Source organism: Thunnus maccoyii, chromosome 11 (genome assembly GCF_910596095.1).
Source record: "Thunnus maccoyii chromosome 11, fThuMac1.1, whole genome shotgun sequence".
Taxonomy (NCBI): domain Eukaryota; kingdom Metazoa; phylum Chordata; class Actinopteri; order Scombriformes; family Scombridae; genus Thunnus; species Thunnus maccoyii.
Window position 1 is genome coordinate 9,442,834 of NC_056543.1, and position 12,553 is coordinate 9,455,386.

Below are 12,553 nucleotides of genomic sequence, written 5' to 3' on the forward strand. Positions count from 1 at the left end.
ACATATACTATATACAGGATCATGAACTATCCTTTCTGCACTTATAACTTCAATTTGGGATCACTCGTGGATGCAAGATAGCTCGACCAAGTGCCACAAGGACTGACAGAATTTAAAAGCATCACACCTGTATGAAACCCTCCTCCAGCTATTAGAAGTCTGAAGTGTATAATAGCTTTTGTGAGCGTGTGCTTTGTGCAGATACATGTTTTCTGTGAAGTGACTCTTCCTCGAGGGCGCTGTGACGGGATCATGGTTTCCATTAGGGTCGTGTATTTTTAATCCGAGCATTTGTTAGTTGCTTGAACGGTCGTGATATCAAATGTTCGACTGTGTTTGTGAAACTATTTTAACTTGAACTGCGTTACTGAATTATCTAAACCGCTGATCTTACAAACCGCATCCAATCAGATTACAGCAGATTTAGAGGCTTAAACATAAAGAGAGCATATCTGAGCTTCCAGAGATATTAATCTAAGTTACACTACTGTACGTGGCCACATCTGGAGAAGTTATGCTCCGCTGTGATTGGCTCAGCTATGAGACGAGCACTGTGACCGGCTGAGCGGATAACGGCATGGATCTATGTTACACCTCACCCATCATTCTTCGCAGGTGGCACCTTAACAAACCAGAATAGCAGGTGCACTCGGAGATACACACACTGTTCATGTGCCTGAGACATACATGACTGCTTTGTGCTGGCCGTAGCTCTCACACTATTAAAGTAGGACCCTTAGAGGGAGAAATCCCTCAGCAGCAATAGGGCTGATCCATCATCCCTCTGTGGACAGATACTCAGACTGCTGTCATCACTGCTGACGTTTTGTCACTGGCAGCTTTTCAGCATTCCTGTCTGTCATCCATGTCTCTACACACACATATATACAGCCTCCCTTTCTCCTCTCTCTATCGCTCTCTCTCTCTACATCGCTCTTTCTCTTCCCTCTTACTCATGTTTCTCTCACGTACCCCCGTCTGTCTCCCGCTCATACCCCAGTGACCACAAAAGCCCCAGCAATGCACGCAGGAATAAACTTACCACCAGAGCTGTGCCGTAAATCAATGTGCTGATGTCAGTGTGGGACACACTGGGTTTGTGGACGGCATTTAATAGCCAAGACCCCTGTGGTGATGGATGGGTGATAGGGATAACTATTAAACAGAACAAGAGGGGGGTTGCTGAGAAGGGATTTGGGGGGGGATAAGGAAGGTCGGTGCAAAACTGTCCCTCTAGAGTACATGCAGCAAACCAGTCATTTACAATACAAATAAATAGTAGTGTCATTTCTGAGATTTGGGAAGTAGTTAAACAATTAACGATGTGTGGGTGATGCTATACAGCATGAGTATATGCTGTCTGGAATGACTTTGTGGTGTCCTAGGAAGAAATATTATTATATCTTTATGTAAAAGCCATTAAAAGCCCTCTAGTCGACAAAGTAGGCTTAACCTGCTGTCAAGAGCTAAAAGTCCAACCCTTGCTCTCAGGTTAGCTTCCTGTTGCACTAGCTCTCAGTGCTCAGTGTGGTTTATCATACAGGGCTTCTTTTATCATTTTCAAGAAGTTGTAACATGGCACAGAGGTTTTCTGATTGTGCTTCTGTAGCTGAGACAGGATATGATGCGTTGAAAGTGTTCTGGAGAGGCGACGTCAGAGTCCAGTTTGTGGCGCCGTTTTCCAAATAAGAATAGGAAAAAGTGCATCGTCCAAATGTGCAAAGCTGATACAGACCTGTTCTCAAAAACTCAAGGCTGTTATGGCTTTACTAAATACTGAATTGAAGGCGGTTAATGAATTTGAACCTAATTTTGATTTTGAGGTTTTTAATGTCAAAGTGAAAACAAATCTTTTACATTTCTACTGCAGGTACAATCTTTTTTTTTCATAGTGTCATTTGTTTTGTGTTCAACAGTTTTAGCATCAGTCACCCGTAATTGATCACAAAACTAACATAAGAACCATAATAGCATGTTAGAAAAATGCATAGCTACTATCTATAGAAATAGTTTTAGCAGTCTTTACTCGAAAGCCATCACTAATACCATTATTTACACGACTCTGTACTTTGGTGCTGCAGAAGCTATTTTCCAGTCCCTTGTACCGACTGCATCATCATTAAGCCCAGTAAATAATGCTCCCTTAGCTGTGACACTGTGTCTCAATTACCACAATCTCTATATTTTACAGTTTGTCTAGCTACGATACAGCTTTGCTAAGCCATGCACTTTCTTAGACACTAAAGGAAATCATTTCATACAGTAATAGGAGAGGAAAGCTGCTGAAGCCGGGATTAGTAGCAGTCTACTCTACAACCTTTGATCAAAATCCATGATAATATGAGTATACTGTAATGCATTCTGTTTCAAAAGAGTAGAAATAAACAGTCAGCTAAAATAAACAGAGTATCCCCAAAACAGCCCAGTTGTTGAAGAGAAGGAGGCAGCGGCGTGTTGGACAGAGCCGAGGAAATGACTGAAGGGTGAGAGCAGAGGAATGAGAGGAGAGGTTACAAACAGAGGTTGATCGGGTCAGATGTAACTAGGAGGGATGAGTCCAGGAAAGGGGAGGTTGCGTGGGGATGGAAAGAAGCCAAGCACAACCAGAGAGGGCATGATCAAGACGAGGGAAAGACATGGACAGGGGGGAGAGTACATGACCAGAAGGGATATGACTAAGAGAAGTCATCATAAACAAGATGAGATATGCCCTAATTATAATGAAATAAAATTGCAGATGAACATACAGATATAGGCGATTGAATTTTAAATCCTGGTTTAATATGCTTCAAAGAGCACAAAGCTTTATACTTTTATAGTTTTGAGTGTCTAGAAGAATTTAAAGCCAGCTTTTATTAAAATCTTTATCTTAGAAAGTAATTAAATCAACTGACTCAATGAAAAAATTCTTCTTAAAAATGCTGATATAAAGTCAGAGGCCTCATTTTAAAGGTGAAGTGTGTAGGATTGAGCAGTGATGTTGCAGATTGCAACCAACTGAATATCCCTCCCCAAAGGATGATTACTACTGACTTTGCTGATTCCCTGACTTTTCCTGTCCTTTTTGTGAAATGTCTCAACAATCATTGGATGGATAACAGGAGAATTAATCCTTTTGGATTTGATGATCCACTGACTTCTCCCCCTTCGCCATCCTTTCCCCACGTTCAAGTTGTCCAATATTTTGGTTTATGATCAAATACTCGAAAATACAGTACAGCCTCACAGAGCTGTAGATTTCTAGTCTTGTTTTTAAATCGCAGATCATATTTCCGTCTTTGTCACATTTATCTGTCTGCCTTGTACGAATGTTTAATTTCCGGCTTTTCCCCTATAACTCTCACACTCTTCTCTTTTACCGTCCTCTCTCTCCCATCCAGGAGGATTTTCGGAATAAAGTTCAAGATTACATCAAGCACTACGCCAGATGATAGAAGCACCGGCTACCTACATCAGCCTGCACCAACCAACCAACCAAACTGCTCTACCTTGCCTCTGCTTATCTTGGCCAACTCCCCCCGATGTGCGTGAATCAGCAGCTGACTCTTTGACTCATAACTGCTCTCCTCCTCTTGATACCACTGCCCCACCAATGCCCCCCCCCCCCCCGCCCCTCCCCTCCTCTGTTCACCCAGTCGCAATAAACTCCACATTGCAGGAACAAAATAAAAAAAAAAAAAGAAAAAAATGATGTGTTTGAAGAAGGACTTAACTCAACAAAAGAAAATATGCTTTAATTATCCTATTTGAGTGTTACGATGACCACAATTCATTGTGGTAAGATCACTGAATGATGCCGCCTCGCTGAGGTGTCCCTGAGCCTGTCGGAAATGAACGAAGGTAAGGGATGTGATGATTCAGTGGCGTTAAAAAAAAAAGAAAAAAAGATCTAATCTAAAAAAAAAAAAAAAGACTAAAGAAGTTACATTTAGCTGTTTTAAAATTTGACAAATTAAGAGAAAGAAAATGTTACTATCAGTTCTCTTTTCCAGTGCCTGCCATGTATGTGTTGCTAAAGAGAAAATGCATGTGAGTTCACAGACATACAGACGCGGTGTCCCATCCTGTGGTATAAGACATAACGCATATACACATTGTCGTACACTTGTCTATTACTCACACACACACACACATATATACACATTCACGTTGGAAATCCTACAGCCCCAAGCCCCACTAGACAGCATGTGAATGACCAGTACCATATCGTCCCATTCTGTTGTCATTGTCCCTGCATGTTCACATACACAAACACACACACAAACACACATGCACACACTCATGCTCTCATACAGACCCTCTGTGTGTTTTCAGCTCCATTTGGATAAAGTTGAGATAAAACTTTACCACAGCCAAATCTATTGAACTCTATTTTCAGCTTCACCTCCTCTCTATCTCTTCTCTACACACACACACACACACACACACACACACAGTCACATATACCTGTTTCCATGGAGGATGGAGAGGTTTATTCACACTTACCGTACAATGCAATCAGAAAGTATTAAGATAGCGACAGTCATTTTTTTGTTGTGTTGGCTCTGAGACAAGGTTTCAGCTTCATTTGAGGTTGTTTACATCCACATCTGATTGAACATTGTTGTTCTTTTTAAATTAAGTGCCCCAATTTTAGGGGACAAAAAGTAACAGAACAGGTGAACATCAACAGTTTGATTGAGGTCAGATTACCGAACAATCCAGTTTGGCTACAACAAAGCCTTTATGTATCATTAGTATCATTGTCCCGCAGTATTCTCCTAAAATTGGGGGAGTAGTTACAAGAGGACCTACACTGTTATACAGATGTGAACACCCAGAAAGCTGAAGGTCAGCGCATAGATGATTTACATCCAATGTGTTGGAGCACAGAGCCAAAACAATAGAAGATATTTATCTGTCCTAATATTTGACGACTGCACTGTAGAGTACCCTCTCGTTCTGGTTGCTGTGGGAGATTTCACAAGCTATGCTATAGAGCTTATCTTTCTAGAGAGACGGTACTCCTGAAGTCTCTCTCTCTCTCTTTGTGTGTATATGTATTTTTTTTTTTTTTTTATTGTATGGTTGTGTGTGGAAAACTCAGTGGCAGAGGTTCTGATTTACTCTTGAGAGATGCTGCATATGTCTTTGTGTGCTTTTGTCAATTCGGAACAACTGGAGGTGCCTACAAGTTAGATATCAGGCTAAACAGCTTGTGAGCAGACTAGCGGGCTAACATGCTAGCGGTACTAGCGAGCGTGCTTACTAGGTAGTGAGTTTTCTAGTTAGCTAGCAGGATAACAAGCGAATGGTTTTCTGCCAGTCAGTGCAAGAGACACTTTCTTTTCATCACGTGTGTGTAGATTATACAAAATGGCAGGCTAGCCAACAACAGACCTTCACAGTTGTAGTGTAGCTAGGTCGCCACCAAAAAGTGTCTGTGAATATAAAGACGTAGCTCACTTGGTAGCCAGTTGGCATTCTTGCAAGTGAATTAGCTTGTTCGCTACAGTGCTAATTAACTCCCTCGCTAGCTAGTTAGCTTGCTAGTTAAAGGTATACTGTGCAGGATTTTAATAAAAAAACAATGTATAGACTCATACAAAAGTAATCCCTCTTAATTATCACTTATGAGCGACTAGAAGTGTATTTCTGTGTGTGGTGTATTTATCTGCAGAGACCTTCCCCTCTGCCTGTAATAATTTTTCCTGCTTCTCTGTCTCCCTCCTCTGCTGCGTGCAGAGTGCTGCTGTTTGACCGACACACACACACAGCAGAAAGTGGGTGTGTTTATTCGCGCTTTACAATGTAACCACCGTGAAACAATCAGAAAATAACATTTTATTACTCTGATTCACAGCTTCCTTCTCGCCAGCACCCGCTCACTCTTCTCATTCACTCTCTAGCTCGCCCGACCACAGCTCTCTCTCTCTCTCTGTCTCGCTCTCTCTTGCTCGTTAGGGGGAGGAGGGGCCAACTTTGAATGCTGTTTGTTTACAAACACCAACTGACAATTCCTGCACAGTATACCTTTAATTTGCGTAGGCGGCGCGATTCCATTGCTAAATTGAGTAGTGCTCTAGACTGCACGACTCCGGGGATTTAGAGCAAAACGGATAACTGTCTTTTTGAACCTCTGCCATTGTGGAATTTGGCCAATATAGAAGCATGTTTGTGTGTGTGTGTGTCAGTCAGTCAGTCAGAGATGGGGAGAAAGACCGCATCACTCGATGAGCCAGTGAGGGTCCAGTGTGCGTATGTGTATGTGTGTGTGTGTGTGTTTTTGCTTGGCTCTAGCTAGCGTTGTGCCTCCAGTTTGAATCATTATCTCTGAGCATCAAGTCTGTTCTCACTCCATTCAGCTTTGTGTTCACATGTCTGCATGAGGCAAAGTCTATGTGATCTGCCAGCAGTGCATTTTACTAAGGATGTCAGAAATGTAATTGTTGAAGATTAAAAATTTTATGTTTGAGGTTTTTGCGTATGCGTGCGCGTGTGAGTGTTAAGACTGAAATTCTTGTGCTTGTGGAGTGTGTGTGTGTGTGTGTGTGTGTGTGCGAGTGTGTAGGCAGTTACAGTATGATGTGTTGAAACAATGTGATTTGTTAGCATGCTCTGGCTCCCTCTCGCCCCTCTTTCCTTTTTTTTTTTTTTTTTTTTTTTTTTCCTTGTTATTCCGGCCCAGGGTTCAACAGCTCAAATTATAATTGTTTTCCAAGTGAAAACAAACAACAACAGATGACACTGGCCTCTGCTAAAATAAAGGACCTGAGAATATGACCAAGCAAATGTGACTGTGGGGTTTTTTCCCAGCATTTTACCCAGCGTGGTTTCGGTCCAGTCAAACCTTGAAGGCTAAACTAACTGCCTGTTAAAATGAAGCCATCATGAGTAATCACCATGACAGTTGATTTTTTTTAGGGTAGCGTTTGCCTCCAGGATACGGTAGCCCAATACTTGCAGTAATCTTAGCCTTACTAATTCTCCGATGTTTGCTTGTATGCCCTTCATTTTGGCAGTGAGCAGTGTTTTTTTTTTCTTTTGTTTTGTTTGTTTTGTTTGTTTTTTTTTTGTTTTTTTTTTCCCAGGATGTTATTGGGAAATGTCTGCTTGAGCTAGCTCCATCTTGGGGCCAGGACAGAAGATTGACAACCTGTTCTTCTTCAAATCCTCAACCGTTTCTTTCTCAGATTGTATATCCATTTTTTAAGATATATTAAAGAGAATATAAATGAAACTAATATGTCTTGTCGTTTGTTTCATCATGTGCTCATTTCACTAAACGTTACAGTTGACTGTCGGCATTGAAAGGTGGAAAAATAAAATTATTTTATGGTACAACTAACGATTTTCATTATAAATTAATCATCTGAATATTTTCTTAAGTAATCACTTAGTTTATAAAACGTCAGAAATGTGAACAGTCAAATTGTCCTGTAGAATTATGCAGATGAAGATGATCTGCTGTGGACAGTATGGATTGTTTTATTGAACACAGGCTGACTGAGACCACCTGGCACACACACTGATCAGTATTCTCTCTTTGATCCTTCAGGGAATATGACGGCACACCAGAGATTTGTAAGAGGATGTAAAGTCTCATTTCAATATTGTTTCAATGGTTCTTTTACATTTTATTTTATGAGTATTTCTATGTTATGTTCTGTATTTAGGCATTGTTGGTTTGGATAGGAGCACTGTAATTTGCATGATTTTATATGGATGAATATATTGAGGAGTAGCAAATATTCGCAATTGAGGAGTTGTAACGAGGTAATGTTTGCCATTAATGCTTACAAAATGATAAATAATTCTGTTAAATCAACTAATCACTTCAGTACTAAATTAAATCACTGAATTAAATTATTTGATGCATGCCTTTAATACAGATTGTAGGGAAACTGTATGGACAAAATATTTTGAATTATCAGTGGACACATATTATAGACAGCTAAGATACTTATGTAAATAATACATTTAAATTAACGTACATTTTTATCAGAAAATGTAGCCTGTAGTTTTAAACAGCACATTTATAGAGCCCAAAAAATAATTCTCAACATCAGAAATAAAAGTCAATAAATAAATTCTTACCCAAGGTCTACTTACCAGATGTCCTCTGGAGTTTTCAGCCACATCTTGTGGCCTTCATCAGCAGATGGAGTTGCTTTATTAAGCAACATCCCAGACTTGATGACATCTGAACCATCTCCACGACATCTGACATGACAACTCCATCCGGTGATAAAAACCATAAGATGCACCTTAAAGCTTGTTGTTACTGTTACTACACTGCATGTTGGAACTTTGTTAAAATGCACAGTATCAGTCAAACACATCTTCCATTCACTTCAATGAGAAAGTGTGTCCAAACTTTTAACTGGTACTGTACTTCTATTTTTAATTCACTTGTTGTCTGTGTGCAGTTAATGGCTGTACATTAACAGCCTCTTTCTCTGCTCTCACCTGCCTAGAATTGAGGTGTACTTTCCAAGGAGTGGGAAAGGTGTTCATACACTTGCACATGCATCCACACAATGTTTAACTTCATCTGACAGCAGGCAGCCACTTACACATTTGACTTGGCTGAGGCAGACACACACACACACACACACACAATTCAGACATCTGTCAATCACCCACAGCCTATCATTATGCCTGGTTTTGGAGGAAAGACAGTCATACTGTACACTTGCCCTGTGGCTACACTACCTTATGAATGTCCTGTGTGTGTGTGTGTGTGCTGTGACAGCTGACAGCCACAGCCAGGTAATGAGATGGTTGAATGGTATAATTCATATTTCTGCAGTTCCCTCGATATCCAGGTCACAACACACTTACAGTACACGCTGAGCCAAAACACATTATGATTCTGTCACACTTAAGTCTTCTTTAACCAGCTTCAATTAGTTTAAAGCGCACACTTTCATTTCCGTTTGCTCTCAAAGCCGTGGAGAGGAGGTGCAGAAATCGTGTCTCTAAATGGTTCCTGTTGACAGCGCACCTGCCAAACCCATTAAGATTAATGGGTTTAAATGATGGGTCATTTGTCACACAAATAGGTTGCAGGCAACACTGCTGTAACCTGGGAGCTGATTCTGATTGGTGAAAGAGGATCATGTCAAAGCCTAAAACTGTACCGTGTCTTTTTAAATTCAGTAAATAACCATATTTTAATGTAAGTGGGACAGATAACTGCGTTTAGTTAAATAGTACAGATTCTTTACGGCGTGTTTGTGTGTATATAAAATAGCTTGTTTTCCAAACAATAAAAGAGAATTTTCTTTGTTTGTAGAATGAGGACTTGTAATCACCACCCATCACTCATCTATCTGGATGACTTGCCTGCTCCTTTTTATATCTTATGAGAGAGACATTTCCTCACACAATCTAATGAGGCAACCAGAGGGAATCAATTAATGATTGTAATTAATATTAACGACGTCTTTGCTAGGCTTCATGAAGGCTGGAATTACACACGGTTTCTCATTTCAGTATAGGCCATTGAATGGGTGATGTAAACATCAAAATCCACACACATCTATTTGCAATGTCTGTCCATATAAATACTTAGTATGGAAACACCACTTTTAAATTTGGCATCAATAATCAGTTCATAACAGTAGGTGTCTTTTTTTTTCCGATGGTTTACACATGACAGTAGGTTATGACTTAAGTCACTTTCAGGGACACACACCAGACGTAAGACCAGTTAATTGGAGATGGTTTGTGCAACAGGGGACAAAAACCCCCAATTGGTGAAATGTAGATTTTTGGGTCAGTAGTTATGGTCAGTGTTAGGGTAAGTCTCCAGGAAATGTGTGTGTGTGTTGGAGGGGTGATCCAGTTCACTCCTCTCTTACTTTCTGCTAACAGGCAGATCAGGTTATTATCTCATTATCATGGCAGCTATAAAATAAAATACTGCACTTTCAACTTCTTTCTTTCTTTCCCCTTTTTCTTTTTTATTCATTCTTCCTTTCCCTCCTCCTCTCCTACAATTGCATGTTCATAAAAAAAAAGATCTATAGTGCCCTTCAATAAATAACATCCTTTAGCAGAACAACTGCTGTGTCTTAAGTATCTACAAATGGTTGGCAGGTTGAAATGATCGGCTATTGTGAACTGATTCTTTTTGTGTACAGAGTGGAGTTGGGAGGGAAAATCACAGATTATAATGTCAGTCAGTCCTGAAGTCAGACAGTGAGATATGGATCACATGTCAAAGGTTCATCTTTATTCTTTATTCACTGTACAGTATACTGTACTGCTTGAAAGTTTGTGAACCCTTTAGAGTTTTCTGTATTTCTGCATAAATACGACCTAAAATGTGATCCTAAAACTAGACAAAGTGAATCCAATTAAACAAATGAGACAAGAAAAAAAATCATTTTTCATTTATTTATTGAGGAAAATTATCCAATCTTACACATTTGTGGGAGGCAAAAGTATGTGAACCCTTGGTTTCAGTAACTGGTGTGACCCCCTTTTACAGCAATAACTTCAACCAAACGGTTCCAGTAACTGTTTATCAGCTCTGCACATCAGCTTGGAGGAATTTTAGCCCATTCGTCCTTACAGAACAGTCTCAACTCAGGGATGTTGTGGGATTCTTTGCATGAACTACATGCTTCAGGTCCTTCCACAGCATTTCTTTAGGATTAAGGTCAGGACTTTGACTCAGCCATTCCAAAACATTATCTTTCTTCTGCTTTAACCATTCTTTGGTAGAACGACTTGTCGTTTAGTGTCGTTGTCTTTCTGCATGACCCACTTTCTGTTGAGCTTCAGTTCACAGACAGATACCTTGACATTTTCCTGTAGAATTTGCTGGTACAACTTAGAAGTCATAGCTCTATCAATGATTGCAAGCTGTCCTGGTTCAGAGGCAGCAAAGCAGCCTAAACCATGATACTACCACCACCATGTTTCACAGATAGGATAAGGTTGTTTTGCTGGAATGCAATGTTTGCTCATTGCCAAACAGAACACTTCTCATTCAAGATAAAAAGTTTGATTTTGGTCTCATCCATCCACAGAACATTTTTCCAATCACCTTCTGGCTTATCCATGTGGTCTTGAGCGAATTTTGAACGATTTTTGTTGTTCGACCACTCCTGGGGAGGGTAACAATGGTGTTGAATGTCTTCAATTTGTATATGACCTGTCTGACAGTCGACCGCTGGAGTCCAAACTCTTCAGAAATGGTCTTGTAACCCTTTCCAGCTTGGTGAGCATCAACCAATCTTCTTCTAAGGTTGTTTGAGCCATGACACACTTCCACAAACCTGTGTTGTGAAGCTTAGAGTTTGACAGTGAAGACCCAGATTTCTCTTCTTGAAATAAGGCAGGGCCTCCAAGACTCACACTTGATTGTCATCCCATTGATTGAAACATCCGACTCTAATTTCCCCTTCAAATGAATTTATAATCTTAGGGGTACACACACTTTTGCCATGCACAAATATGTAACATTGGATCATTTTCCTCAATAAATAAATGAACAAGTGTAAAGTTTTTGTCTCATTTGTTTAACTGATGTCTCTTTATCTAGTTTTAAGACTTGAGTGGAAATCTGATCATGTTTTAGGTCATAACTAACTTCAAACTTCATCTCATCCACCACACTTGCTGTTTCCAACTTGCACCTCATTTCTGCATGTTTTTACTTAATCATCGGCTCTGACCAATTTCACTTTGGAGCTACAACTCCGTAAGCACCCGAGGCAGAAAATATATGGGGAAAAATAGGGTCCAGGCCAAAAATTGCAGGGGTTATACCTCAGCTTCCATCACTGGATTGATATGTGGAAGAGGTTGACGGTAGTTTCAGAATTTGCTTGAGATTGAGTTTAATTTCAGGGAAAAGTAGGGCTGGGTATTGCCTGGAAATGTATGGCACCAGTCTGAATACCAGTAACATAGTGCCATCAAGTGATATTGATACTAACTCAACCACCTGCTCATTCTTCTTCGGAGCCACAGTTTTTTTTTTTTTTGGAGGGACACAAAAGTAAAAAAATAAAGTAAAAACAACAAAAAAGCACTAAGTTCTAAGTCCATGACATTTACACTTCTTTCTGCTGACAATCCCACGATGCAACGTCTCTCATTAAATAGATACAAAAATGACCATCATGAGACACTGCAGCTGTCAGTGATGAAAGGACGATCACTCAGAGAAAACTACTGAGTGTATATTATACAGGGAGTAGCGAGTGAACGAAAGAGTGATTTCAGACACCGCACAATATGTAGTTTAATTGACCGTCAACTGCAAGTAACAAGTGAGTAACTTTTCCAGCACTGATTAGTGGCTGCTGATCTTCCTCTCAGCCTTGGTTCAGCTCCACCAGGAGGGTAGAGCAATCTGTATGTAGTCCGAGAGGCAAAACCCAGGACATAGAAAGTCCAGAGAACCCTGTGGGCAAATCAACATTTCAATCAGCTCCTTTCTCTTATCATCTGAATTATAACATATGGACAATATTACAGAGAATTTAATATGCTAGTAAATCAAACTAAACCGATAAAAAGGACATTTTTGAAAAAGTAAGATGGACATGTCCCA

General features: G+C 40.1%; 1 protein-coding gene across 1 annotated transcript in view; it reads left to right on the top strand.

Annotated features, from left to right (window-relative positions):
* The window catches only part of ube2f (ubiquitin-conjugating enzyme E2F (putative)), a 48,195-nt gene extending 40,976 nt beyond the window's left edge, over window positions 1–7,219 (top strand). Inside the window, exon 10 of the mRNA XM_042426755.1 lies at window positions 3,381–7,219. Coding sequence (XP_042282689.1) covers window positions 3,381–3,431 — 51 coding nt within the window. The 3' untranslated portion in view covers window positions 3,432–7,219. The remainder of the gene's footprint in view (window positions 1–3,380) is intronic.
* Window positions 7,220–12,553: the final 5,334 nt, after the last annotated feature.